Raw genomic sequence first — 13899 nt, 5'->3', positions numbered from 1 at the left:
GTAGCCAAGTAAGATTGTCTTCCATAAACACGGTTTTAACACTGAGTGTGTGAGTGACTATGGAGGACAATTCTGGATCCACACATCCTTCCACAGTGGGAACATAGGTTTCCGGGTGGGAGTTGATCACGGTGTGGATTTGCCAAGTGTGCCTTCCTCTTAGCACGTTTCTCCCTTGCGTCCTGAGTTCGAGCGTCTTCAAAGCCCATGACATCTTTGGTAAAGGCTGTTCTCCAACTGGAGCGCTCGCAGGCCAGTGTTTCCCAGTTGTCGGTGTTTATACTACATTGTTTTAGATTTGCCTTGAGAGAGTCTTTAAACCTCTTTTGTTGACCACCAGCATTACGCTTTCCATTTTTAAGTTTGGAATAGAGTAGTTGCTTTGGAAGACGATAATCAGGTATGCACACAACATGACCAGTCCAACAAAGTTGATGTTGAAGAATCATTGCTTCAACACTGGTGATCTTTGCTTCTTCCAGTACACTGGCATTAGTTCGCCTGTCTTCCCAAGTGATTTGGAAAATTTTCCGGAGACACCATAGCTTAGGGGCAGAGTACACACTCCACATTCATATGAGCCTGGGTTTATCCCTGGTATCTCCAGTTTTCAAAGACGTATGAGTAGCAGAGTTGGAGAAATTTCTCCTTTCGGCCTTGGAGAGCTGCTGTCTGGGAAAGTACACAATACTGATTTAAATTAGCTAGTATTCTGACTCTAAGGCAGCACCATATTTTCAGTATGTTTCTGACCTTTCATACTACAGCAAATGCATATTAACTTGGACTAGACCCAGTACTGAACTTGTGCCTCTGTTGTACACTTAAGGAGTGGCATGGTTGCTCAGAACAGCGTATGCGTGTTGGGCAGCGCACTGTTCCACCTCCCATGGGTGCCTGCGAGTTTTCATCCCCTCCCCCAACACTAATTGAGTTTCCTCTAATAACCTAGAATAGGGCCCTGTACCTTTTCTGCTTTCCACAGTAACTGTTGTCACTAGATGCACTGAGTGCAGTAGTACCTGGAAATGTTTGTAAGCACTGCTTGCTCAGAGATGCAGGCTGACAAGCAGAGGAAGCAAGGAATTTCAGATGTTTTGGCCTGAGCCTTGAATGAATTGCTCAGCAGTTGCTTGAGATTTCCAGCTTTATAGGAACAAATTTTGTATTGACTTTCCTTGATGGGCAAAGTGTGGATAACAATTCCTCTGTAGCCCAGATCATCAGTGTGTGTCTACTGAAAATACAGTAGAACCTTAGAGTCAGAATACTGGCTAATTTAAATCAGTATTGTGTACTTTCCCAGATAGCAGCTCTCCAAGGCCGAAAGGAGAATTTTCTCCAACTCTGCTACTCATACGTCTTTGAAAATTGGAGATACAAGGGTTGAACCCAGGTTCATATGAATGTAGAGTGTGTGCTCTGCCCAAGCTACGGTGTCTCCGAAAAATGTTTCAAATCACTAGTATGCAACCGTTTTGGTACATCATTGGTGGAGCAGAAAGCTTTGGGAGAAGTACTCTGTTATGAAAGGGACGCGGGTGGCGCTATGGGTTAAACCACAGAGCCTAGGACTTGCCGATCAGAAGGTCGGCGGTTCAAATCCCCACGACGGTGTGAGCTCCTGTTGCTCTGTCCCAGCTCCTGCCCACCTAGCAGTTTGAAAGCACGTCAAAGTGCAAGTAGATAAATAGGTAGCGCTCCGGCGGGAAGATAAACGGCGTTTCCGTGCGCTGTTCTGGCTCGCCAGAAGCGGCTCAGTCATGCTGGCCACATGACCTGGAAGCTGTACGCCGGCTCCCTCAGCCAACAAAGCAAAATGAGCGCCGCAACCCCAGAGTCGGCCACGACTGGACCTAATGGTCAGGGGTCCCTTTACCTTTACCTTTGCTCTGTTATGAAAGGGCTTTAAGGACATGATGTGACAATGCCTTTCCTCTGCTTCTTGGGATCTACACGTTTGTCCATCTCTGCTCTGACCATCAGCGTCGATGCAATTTCTAAACCTGTCCTCATCGCATTAGCATTCACCAACCAAGTTCAGACCGTGTCTCGAGACTATTGGCTCCATCAACCAAAGCCTAATTTTGCACTAAAATGTAAGTCTGGGTCGTCTGCAGAGCATTTGGTAGGTGGCCGTATTGAGCATCTGCTCTGCCCGGCAGCGGAATGTCTATACTTAACAAACTTAGAGAGGTGGTTTGCACTTGTGAACTGTTGAGAATGTTCACGCCATTCAAAGAGCCAAGATTAAATGGCAGCGTTGATGCCCATGCTGGGTGTGAGGGTGGGGGTAAAAGACCTTTTAGGGCCTGCATTTTAATATACCACTCTCTGTGCCCGAGAGGAAGAGATTTCCCAAGAGGAGAGTTACTGGATCGCTGGCATTGCAAGACCTTGATTCCTAGAACTTTGTTGGCACGGGAACCTTTAAATTATGACACAAGTGTCCCTAGAATAGCTACTGTACATTCCGAAAGTGATCTCACCAGGATATTGAAAGCAGACTCTTGCTAGCACAGCAATGGTTCCAGCTGTCACTTCCTAGGATGGTCTTTTTGTATTTCTCTCTGCTCAGGGGTCCAGAGGGATGAACATGGAGGTGTCTGTGGATTATATTGCCTTCTGGACATACCCATGTAGAGTTCCTCACTTACATTTCTGAGCACATCCTACGGCATGAGAAAAGAACGCCAATAACTTCCTGGGCAGTGTCCACAGACCAGGACAGTCTGAGCAAGCAGGGAAGTTGGCAGATCGTACTGAGAACATGAAATGGTATTATGAACAAAGCTGACTGACTGACTGAGGAACGGGGTCGCCCCATCATTAACAAACACATTGCCAAAAAAATTCTTTACATACAGACTGAATTTGAACATATGTTATTGCTGACTTCTTAACCCTGAATTCTGGAAATGACTAATGCTGTATCAGGCTAAAGTTTTGCATGCAATATCTCAATCCTAGCACCGTTCAGAGGCAACAAAGAAAGAATCAAGTGATTGGTATCACTGCTCTGTTCATGGTCAGCATTTTCTAGGAGAATATAAAAACCTTTGCAATAGGCTTCTTGTTTTCTAGGTCACGCTAGCCTTTTCCACATCATCTCCAAAGAAACCTGAGCACGTGCATCTTATCCATTCAACCAAGTCTTCTCAATGGAAGTTGCTAACCTGAATTTATTTATTTTTAATTGCAAGCACCTATTTTATTCTGTTGCGACTCCTCGGGTGTGTGCTGAATCCAGTGGTTCTTTGGACTAGGAGAAGTAGATTGACACCATTCATTCTGTAATAATAATAATAATAAATAATAAATAAATAAATAAATAAATATAATAATAATAATAATAATAATAATAATAATAATAATAATAATATAATAATAGTAATAAATTATATGTTTGGCCTTGAATCTTCCTACCTTTATTCACATGCTTACTCTTGTTACTATGAGTACACTCTCTTCTTTGTATAGCAAAAACAAAAAACTTTGCAGCTTAGTAAAGAACGGCTTGGAAACTTTAGAAATGTTTCCAAGTCGAACAGCCTCTAATTAACAGGAAAATGTCGGTCCACTGAATAAAACAGAAACTGATTTTTCCATTCAGATGGTGAGGTTTCTGCAGCTTTGGTAGCTAACATGCATGCACATTTTGAAAAGAACTTGTTAAAGCGTCTGGCAGGTTCTGTAACATGGTCTCCCTCCCCCCCCCCCCCCCCCGCTTTGATGAATTACAGTATATAGTTGTGGCTTTATCTGGGAGTTGGACAGGGGGACAGTGCGCCCCTGCTGGTACCGCAGGACCTCTCAGTGGCTTTCAACACAATCGATTGTGGTATCCTTCTGAATCACCTTGCTGGGATGGGACTTAAGAGGTCCTGTTTGACAGTGGCTCTGTTCCTTCCTGGAGGGGAGCAATGACTTGGCCATTGCCTGCCGGGTACCTTAGGGTTCTGTTCTGTCCCCCAAGGCCCACACTATTTAACATTTACATGAAACAGGTGGGAGTTTTGGTGTGTGCCAGTGTCATGCAGATCACACCCAGCTCTATTTCTCCTTTCCACACAAATCCAAGGAAAATGTCTCTGTTCTAAACTGGTGTTTGTCATCAGTAACAGACTGGACAAGGGTGAACAAACTGAAGCTTAATCAGGACAAGAAAGTATTTTTTTCCTAAAATTGTGCCAGTTGGGGGGGGGGCTTTTCAAAAGCCTAGGCTTGTGAGGGGGGTGATTTCCCTATGTCACTGTATTTGACAATGATGCTGGCAGTGGCACTGAAGGGGAAAAAATGGTTTTTAAGAAACGAGTGATGGGCATGCTTTGATTTGCAGAACAAAAAGTTAAGTAATCTATTGAGAGCTCCAGATATTTTCAAGTGCTCTGTGGGGAAAGAAAAGTTTGAGAACTAACTGCTAAAGATAGATCCTTCGCAGAATTCTTTCTGCTCTAACTTGGTGTGTGGGAAGAGACAAGGAAAAAAATGGAGATATATATGTCCTTGCATCCCCTGAGGCTGCCTTGGTGCAATGAAAGATGTAGTCTGCTGGCAGTGATTACTCTATCCTTATGTAAAAAAAAAAAAAGAGGAGCCAACTCGTAGCCAAATAAGATTGTCTTCCATAAACATGGTTTTAACAATGAGTCCGTAAGTGACTGTGGAGGCCAATTCTGGATCCATACGTCCTTCCACAGTGGGGACATTGGTTTCCGGGCGGGAGTTGATCACAATACTATAACCCTCAGTGTGTGGGGGGGGGGAGGTGGGGGGCTGTGGTGTTGGCCTAGGAGTTGGAAGACATGAGGTCAGATCCTCACTCTGCCTGGTAGTTCACAGGGCTAATCTAAGTAAGGTAAAGGTAAGGTAAAGGACCCCTGGATGGTTAAGTCCAATCAAAGGCGACTGTGGCATTAAGGCGTTCATCTCACTTTCAGGCCGAGGGAGCCAGCGTTTGTCCACAGAGTTTTCCGGGTCATGTGGCCAGCATGGCTAAACCGCTATTGGTGCACAGAGGACCGTGACGAGTGCCAGAGCGCACAGAAACGCCGTTTACCTTCCTACTGCAGCGGTACCTATTTATCTACTTGCACTGGTGTGCTTTCAAACTGCTAGATTGGCAGGAACTGGAACCGAGCAGCAAGAACTCACCCCCTTGCGCAGATATGAACCGCCGACCTTCCGATCAGCAAGCCCAAGAGGCTCAGTGGTTTAGTCTTATCTATCTCTTAGGGTTGTTGTGATGATCAGATGGGGAAGGGGAAAACCATGCGCTCCTTGTAGGAAAAGTGAGGTGCAAATGTAATAATAATAAAGCCAAATAGTGGGTTTTTTGTGTCTGAAAAGTGTTTGTCCCAAGACTTGGAAATGAAATAGATGCGGGTGTAGAGAACGGCGAGCTAAACACAAACACAACCTGAATGTGGCTGCAAAGAGAGGGGGGATATTCTGCACAGACGTGAGAATGAGACGCAGATCCCGCCCCCTTTGATGTCCCGCCGGAGTCCCCCTGGCAACTGGAACGCAAAACACTGCGCGTCACAGAGGGCGAAGAACGCCGCTTCTCCCTGGAGCCTTAAAGGGGCCGCGGCCCCGGCGCCGTTGCGGTTGCAAAGGAAGCGATTGGGTTGCACTTTGCATGATGGACGGGGCTTCTGGGAAGTCGGAGAAGGATGGCGAGGAAGCCCGAGAAGATCCAGGTGCTTGCTCGAGAGAGGCAGTGCTCTGGAGCGTAGATGCCATGGGAGGGGCCAAAAAATAAAAAGGATGGGGCGGGGGAGCGGGTTGGATGATAGAAAGATCGATGCCCCCAACCCGCAGAGGCTTGAGCTAAAGAGGGGAGGTGGTGTGGAGCAGAGGAGACGTCCGTGGAGTCCGGGGTGCAGGACCTGGACCACGCTGAAGTAGCAGCTCTCAAACACACCTCTTTTCAAAAGATGCAAATTTGGCCATCTCTCTTGGGCCGGTAGGCAGCGGAACTACTTGCCACTAGTTCTGCCACATTTTAAAGCGACGGTTGTGTCTCCCAGCAAGGCAGCGCCCCAACCTCGTGCTGCCTTCTTGTGCCTCAATCCTAACAGGTGGGAAAGGTTGGCACAGTGCCCCTTCTTTCATCTGGATCAATGGCAAAAGTGCCAACTTTAACACTGTATTGGAGGAGGGCAGGTAAGCCCCGTCTTGAATCACATGATGCGGCGCACAGGCACAACTGGAATAGTGATGCGCATCCATTGAGGGGGGGCGGCCCCAAATATTTGGGAGGGGGGCAAAGACCCCTTGGCCCCTAGGAGTTGGTGCTATAATCAAAGGAGTTTCTGCAAAGATGGAGCTGAGACAAATTTCATGAGTGAAGCACAGACACAAACAAACAAACAAACACCACAAGTTTGTACATTGGTTATATTTATAGACCTCTCCCATCAAATAGACTCAAGGCAGTTTGCATCAGTGTCCTTTAAGTTCCTTATGTTACTTTCCTTGCGCAGTATTCCAGTACCCACAGAGGCATAGGGTTGTAGTCAGTTAACTTTTTCTCAGAGCAGGACCATTGAAATTAATGGCCATAGCTGATTTGGCCCATTCATTTGAGTGGGTGTGCTCTGAGTAAAAGTTTTGAATGCAACCCATAATATGGTTTAGGGAACCGGGTGACATCAAGTGTAAGTACATACGGAAGGAGAGAATGTGAAAGGAAACTCACTGAGTCAGTTCCTCACCATGTCAGAACCCTTCCTCAAGTCTGCCACATGGAACACGGATGAGCTTTTCCAGCAGGGAGAAAAAGTCTCTGCCTTGTAGCTTTTAAACAATACAGTTGCTTCTTGTACTGTTTTTAAAACTGCTCTTAGCTGTTTTTATGGCGTGTTTGTAAATCAAATAAATAATAATTATATAATAGGAGGGGAAGAAGAGTTAGTAGCATATTATCTTTGTATTTAAAAAAAAAATCAAAATGTTGTTTACTTTAAGTCATTTTAAAATAGGGAGCGGAAAGGGCAGTAGGAACACTGGAAACTGCCTTATACAGTCATACCTTGGGTTAAATATGCTTCAGGGTAAGCATTTTCAGGTTACACTCCGCGGTGACCCGGAAATAATAGAACGCGTTACTTCCAGGTTTCGCCACTCGCACAGGCGCAGACGCTCAAAATGATGTCACACGCATGCGTGGAAGCGGCGAATTGAGACACGCGCACGCGCAGACGCAGGTTGCGTTTGCTTCAGGATGCGAACGGGGCTCCAGAACGGATCCCGTTCACAACCAGAGGTACCACTGTACTGACTCTGATCATTGGTTCATTTTCCTCAGGGTTGCCTGACTTGCTGCCAGTCACTATGTTGATTGACAGCAATCCTGCAGGATTTCAGACAGGTGTTTTTCCCAGTTGCACCTGGAGATGCCAGAGGATGAACCTGGAACCTTCTGCGGGCAAAGCAGATGCTGTATCACTATGCTACAGCCGTTCCCATATGTGCCGGCAGGTTGTTATAATTTTTAAAAAGAAACAGCCACCACTACTAAACCTTATTGAAAAATTGGTAGAGTGGTTAAGATAGTGCCTCTACCTTCCCAACAAACATACAGCAACTGTTGTGGAGGCCTGCAGAAATGAGATTGATCTAATATTTATAGCTTCTATGCATTATTAATATATTGTTCCCACTAATGTCGTTTTCATTTACTATGGAAATGTTCAATAAAAGGAAATACTTCCAGATTCAACCAGACTGTCATGATTAAAGCTGCAGTCCTTAAACCTAAACACCCTTGCATGGAAGTAAGTGGTGCTTATTTCTGAGTAGATATGTATTTGATTGCACTCTAAATCCAATCGAAAATGATAACTGATCCTTTGCAGATTTATTTGTAATTAATTACTACTGAATTCAATTGGAGTGGTAAGCCATGACCTGGAATGGGGTCCATTTTCTGCAAAACTGTTGACCTTAAACATCCACGTACTGGAAACTGTCATTAGGATTATATTGCATACCAACAATTCACCTATATATGTTTATGTTAAACAGACAGCAAAGACATTGGAAGAGAACAGCTGCCCCCAGAAGCTGCTCAGTCAGGGAGGTGAGTAAGTTAAAAGATTGATACGAACGCATGGAAAACGGGACTGTCGACAGAAAATTTGCTGAAGCAGCTAAAAATGAAGCGTGGCAACACTCTGGTTATCACAAAATTCTAGAGTGGGAAAAAAAAGAATAGTTATCCATGCTAGAATTGTGACTGTGGCCTTCAGCCTAATTTTAGTGCCCCTCTGCAAGCAATCAGTTTAGACTATCTCTCGTGAGAATGAACTGTCCCTCTCCCAACACCCCATAGGATGAGGGTGGGGAGAAAGATGGTGTGGCTCCACCTACTGTCAATAGGCAGCCTCTGACAGATTGTTCCCCCAAAGCAACACAGTCCTCAGCTGAAAAAAAGGTGGCCGATCCCAGACCTATAGCACGCCTCCGTTGTCAAAAATTCCAGAGCGGTAGTCTCTTGGAGCGAAAATATTGAAGAGCCTTGTGGAACCTGAAAGACTTGGCAAACTTATCGTGGCTCCCTACCATACCCACATGTGGAAGGGAACATAACACTTCATTCATCTGATGAAGTAGACTGAAAGCTTATGGCATATCCTGCTTATGGCATCTTCCCAGAGTTGTCTAGCTATATGAACGTAAAGATCTCCAATAAGGCAGTTATGTATTGGGGAGCTAAACATTTCAGGCAGCGATGCAAGAGTCTCGCTTATTTTTGAGCCATTTTCTCTCTTCTCTCCTGAATTCTGGAACATGGGAAGTGGCACTTTGCTAAATTACAAATTGCATAGTGGTATTGCCTTTTCTCAAGCAAATTGTTTGGTAATAGCTAAGGGCTTGTCCTTTGTGGGAGATGTACAGAGAGCCTTGCTGGAATGCTTAGAATGTGACAGCCATGCATTTGAAAAGGTGACACACAGGCACACACAATTTGGGGTGGAGCTGATAGAAGGGTGTGTGTGTGTGTGTGTGTGTGTGTGTGTGTGTTAACAATAGAGTTGGTTTGAGTAAGTCAGAGGACCTGATGCTGGTTAGACAGGGGTCAGCAAACTTTTTCAGCAAGGGGCCGGTCCACTATCCCTCAGACCTTGTGGGGGGCCGGACTATAGTTTGGGGGGTGGGGAATGAACAAATTCCTATGCCCCACGAATAAACCAGAGAAGCATTATAAATAAAAGCACACATTCTACTCATGTAAAAACATGCTGATTCCTGGACCGTCCACGGGCCGGATTTAGAAGGCAATTGTGCCGGATCCGGAACCCGGGCCTTAGTTTGCCTACCCATGGTTTATCTTGTGTGCTGGTCCTTCTAAGACTAGCTGCAGATTGCTTCAGCCTGCTTTCTGCTGCAGAGAAGCCCATTATTTGAAAAAGGTTGTAAGTCTTCAGCAATCTTTCCTCCATAAGGAAGGCAACCCTTGTTTAGTGCTGCCTGTGGAATTTCACACTGACAAAATGTAATGGCAGGATGGACTCATGTAGCCGTGATGCATTGTGGGATTAGATTATCCTCAGGCTGTCTGCCTGAAACTTTCATAACTTGTCTGTTGTCACAGACAGAGATTGAGGCTTTCCACCACATGCTTCCCTGTATTTCTTGACAGAGTTTTATAAATAAACAATAGTGATGCATTTCAAGTAACGCCCTGGAAGGGAAACCTGCAGACAGGAAGCTACAGGCACCATGCAAAGTTGATTTGTTGTATGAATTCACAGGGCATTCAGCCTTAATAATATTGCTGTAGGTATTTTCCCTTCCAGAAATGCATTTGATGGTATCAAAGGTTGAGCAAACAATATCAGATCCTGAATGGAGGATAATTATGTATTGTTAATTTAAATAATGGCTTTATTGTATTTGATACAAAGTATTTAACTGTCAGGGGTCCTTTACCTTTATTGCATCCATAGTTGTGCTGTATGCTTTTCGAAACATTTATAAATACAAAATTAAATACAGTGGTACCTTGGTTCTCGAATGTAATCTGTTCTGGAAGTCCATTTGACTTCCAAAACGTTCAAAAACCAAGGCATGGTTTCCAATTGGCTCAGGCGCCCCAGAAACAATAGCCGACAGCTGCATCAGACGTTCGGCTTCTGAAAAAGGTTCGAAATCCGGAACACTTCTGGATTTTTGGTGTTTGGGAGCCGATTTGTTCGTCAACTAAGCCGTTCAAGAACCAAGATTCTACTGTAGCACATGAAGAGGTCGACCTTGATTCCCTAAAAGGTTTGCTGCCATTTAACTTTTAAGTCCATTATTAAGTACTCAGAAGCCTGGACTACAGCTCTCATTATCCTTGGCCATTGGTCATGCTGGCTGGGGCTGGGGAGAGTTAGAGTCCAACTTGAAGCCCGGAGGGCCACTGAAGAGCCTGTGAAGGTTGTTACTTTTCTTTTGGTATAAAAAGTATATTAAATGGCTCTCAATTTCAAATAAAATTACTTTACTGTGTGCATCGGTCCTTAGCGTTGCAGAGGCAATCTTCATGAGCTAAATGTGTCATTTATTTTTAACATAGGGCATCTGAAATTGTTGTGACAGTTTCAGAGTTTTACAACAGTGAGATGGAGCCAGAGGAGACCGTAGAGAGGAGAGAGATAGGCACAGGTATTGTATTGTTGCTGCTGTGGAGTGCTTTAAGAAAGCATAACATCTGGAGTAGGCAGAGGGAAGGAAGTCACTACATTGCGGCTCATAAACTTGCTGCAGGGTTGCCATCAAACGCCAAAACATACACACCAGCCAGTTACTGTTCGCTTGCTTTCCTAGTGTTATTGCTCATCCAACTAGAGCTGTCTTCAGGTGTTTTCCAAAGCATGAAGGGGTTAAAAGAGGGCAAGGGGTGCACACGCAAGACCCACCTTTGTTGTTCTCACAGCCTGGCATTCCCTTGCATGTTGAGTGAGAAGGTCTAACCGCATTCCCCTGAAAGGGACTAGACACCACCTGAAGATTGGGAATCCAAGACTGGGAACCTTCCCAGTGTGAACCCACCTGGACCCTTAAATCTTCTAAGGCCCTTCTCCAGGTCCCTCCTCTGAGGAAGGCTCAGAGGGTGGTGGCAAGGGCAAGGGCCTTTTCAGTTATGGCTTTCCATCGGTGGAATGCTCTCCTCAGTGAGGCCCACCTAACGCCGTTTTTGACATCTTTCCAGTGCCAGATAAAGACTTTATCTTCCCTCCTTGCCCAGCTTTTGATGAACCAAGATGATGTTTTGTTACTAGTGTGCTGCCAAAGCTTCCTGTGGTTGTTATGGGACTTGTTTTGTTTTTAATTTGTTTTCCTTGTTTTCATGTTTGTAGTTGTATCTTGAGTCTCTTCAGGACATTAATGTGACCAGTGGCTTAATCATCATCAACATCATCCCTGATTATGCAGTTCCAAATCACATGGTGGCTTCTAACTACATTCAGCTGAATGCAGTTAGACGTCTCCTTAACACCTGTGTGCCAAAGAAGTAACAATTGAGTGAATAAGTGATATGCCTAGCGTACAATGGCCACTGATGCCATTGGGTTTTAGGGTGTCACTACCAGTGCAGGTACCTGTGGGCACCATGCTGCAAGAGGTACCATACCAATGCTTTAGACTGGAGCATGAGACGCAGAGTGGGGGTGCCAAATTTTAGCGTCGGGCGCCACTGAAATTTGATACCCCAAAGTCTACCAAGGTTCCCATCACTGGCGGAGGAAGAGGAGTGTGGGGGCAGTGCAGTCCCAGTGGGGTGCTATGGCAGCTGCCCACCTGCCCGCGCTGGGCGCCACGCCACTGCAGGCAGCATGCCATGCCCCCAGGATGCACGCCATGGCCCTGGGACACACGCCAGCCCTGCTCCCACCTGCTCTCCGCCCCCCGGTGCCGGAGCATGAAGCTCTGCCACGGGTTCCCATCAACCCCAACCAGCACGGCTGGTGATCAGGACAATGCAATTTGTAGTCCAACAACACCTATAGTCCAGCATCACCTGAAGGGCCACAGCATTCCTGCTTTCCTGGTTGGGCAGGTATGAGACAGATGCAGAAGGAAGCGCTCAGACAGTTCCAGGCTGGCAGCGATTCCGGATCAGTCTCTTCAAATCCAGATCAACTCTTTGCATACCAGAAGCAGCCTCTCAGATCAGGCAAAACTGGTTTTAGCCTTGGAGGTGGATATGAGCACAGAAGCATGGAACAAGGGATTTCTTGCCTCAGCTGGTTGCCCAGTAGGGTCTGTTCTGCACACATCATTGCCTTGACTGTACAAAGGCCTACAGAGCTTACACCTCCCCTTTCTGTCATAGAACAATACACACACAGGGAACGCTAGAAAAAGTCTCGTTCATTTGGTATTGCAGCAAAAGCCCTGCCCTCTATAAATTCTACCTTACACCCTGTGCTGTGCTGTGCTATTTAGTGCATAGGAATGGTGGCTGGGCAAAATTTTTAGATCAGTGTGTAATTTTTCACACGCTAGAAAACAGTTGACTTAAATTCTTATTATAGAAGAAATGTGCCCCCCCCCCAGTAAATCCCTTGATATTATGGTACTATTTTCAGCATAAGGCAAACTGATGTATTTTTAGTGTGGATTCATTTAAAAGATGCCTATATTAAAAATAACATTTGGTTTCCCAGAAAAGCTCAGGATAGATGTTTTGTGTTTCTCTAAATATGTAAGTGCCATCATAATGCTGTTTATATGAACAGGTCCTGAAGATCTTCCAGGAAGAGATAAAAGTGGACCATCCACTTCTCCAGCTAGGTAACAACAACAACAACAACAAGTCCTTGCATTAGTCAAAATGGTTATTAATGGGATGTACCTTATTACAAGCGGGTGGTGGAATGAAATTTCTGCTCACTCTTCTGACATTATTCATGAGCTTTCCCTCTAACTTACTGCATCTTGTTCAAACTGGTCCGTGATGTGTCATGGAAGGTGGACTACGGATTTCCAGACTGTAGAAGATACCACAGCTAGATTTCTGGGTCTCATGGGAAAGCCTGCTTCACCTTTTAGAAATAAAAATGTAGCATTTTTTAATTTTAATTTTATTTTTTTTAGTGCTCCTTAGGTGTTTGTTTGAAAGATGTAGATATTTTGCACTTCCACCACCTTTGGGGCTCCCCCATGAATGCTGATCTCTCCTCCTTCCCCCCGACCCCGGCTCTGTGGGCCAAGTTTCGCTCCAGTCCTGTTGACACTTGTTGTCACTGCTCGAGTTTGCTCTTAGAAGGAGTGGCATGCATCGCAACTGCATGGAAAACATGTTTATTTCTGGCAGGCTATGCTGTGGTCAGAATCAGAATTCCTCAGGAACTGGCGGTAGTAATTACCGACATACTATTTGTGCCGTGGATAGAAAGCTCCGGGGCTTGCCTGTGTTGTTATGGGGCTCAACGATGTAAGTGTCTGTGTTTGCGCAGATGCTGACATAAAAAGTGTGGGGCTTCCTCTAATTCAATTGCTTGCCCTTCCCCTCAAGCACTAATACATTGTTTTTCATCTGCCAAGGTCAGAGAGCCCAGAGGGAACGGCTGACAGCAGTCAAAAGCCAGGATTAGATATTGCCCCCTTTGAAAGATCAGCAGAGTTCTCCTCCCCAGAAACCACTGACTCCTTATCCTCAAGCAAAGGTACTATGTTCTAACTTCTGCATGCGCCAAGAGAGAAGGACTGTAACTCGGGGGGGGGGGGTTCCCAGCTCCACCTGGAGATGCTGAAATTGAACCCTGTTTGTGGAATGCTCTCCCCAGGGAGACTCGCCTGGTGCCTTCATTACATATCTTTTAAGGCCCCAGGTGAAAACGTTCTTCTTCAACCAGGCCTTTGGCTGATTAAGCAATCTATGGCCTTTTAAATGTGTCTGTT

At 45.4% G+C, this 13899-nt stretch overlaps 1 protein-coding gene across 4 annotated transcripts in view; it reads left to right on the top strand.

The window, feature by feature from the left end:
- Window positions 1-2478: 2478 nt before the first annotated feature.
- The window catches only part of ERICH6 (glutamate rich 6), a 31010-nt gene continuing 19589 nt past the window's right edge, over window positions 2479-13899 (top strand). For 2 of the 4 annotated variants that reach the window (XM_081862464.1, XM_081862463.1), the window contains exons 1-5: window positions 5556-5702; window positions 8032-8086; window positions 10568-10656; window positions 12735-12789; window positions 13543-13664. In XM_081862464.1, the coding sequence (XP_081718590.1) occupies window positions 5642-5702; window positions 8032-8086; window positions 10568-10656; window positions 12735-12789; window positions 13543-13664 (382 nt within the window). In that variant the 5' untranslated portion in view covers window positions 5556-5641. Of the gene's footprint in view, window positions 2779-5555; window positions 5703-8031; window positions 8087-10567; window positions 10657-12734; window positions 12790-13256; window positions 13433-13542; window positions 13665-13899 lie in introns of those variants that run through there. The other 2 variants (XM_081862466.1, XM_081862465.1) reach the window with 2 other exon arrangements.

The sequence above is a fragment of the Podarcis erhardii genome (assembly GCF_964252035.2).
Source record: "Podarcis erhardii genome assembly, chromosome: 5".
Lineage (NCBI taxonomy): Eukaryota > Metazoa > Chordata > Lepidosauria > Squamata > Lacertidae > Podarcis > Podarcis erhardii.
The sequence above is the reverse complement of the archived record's forward strand: the minus strand, read 5'-3'. Positions and strand labels throughout refer to the sequence as shown.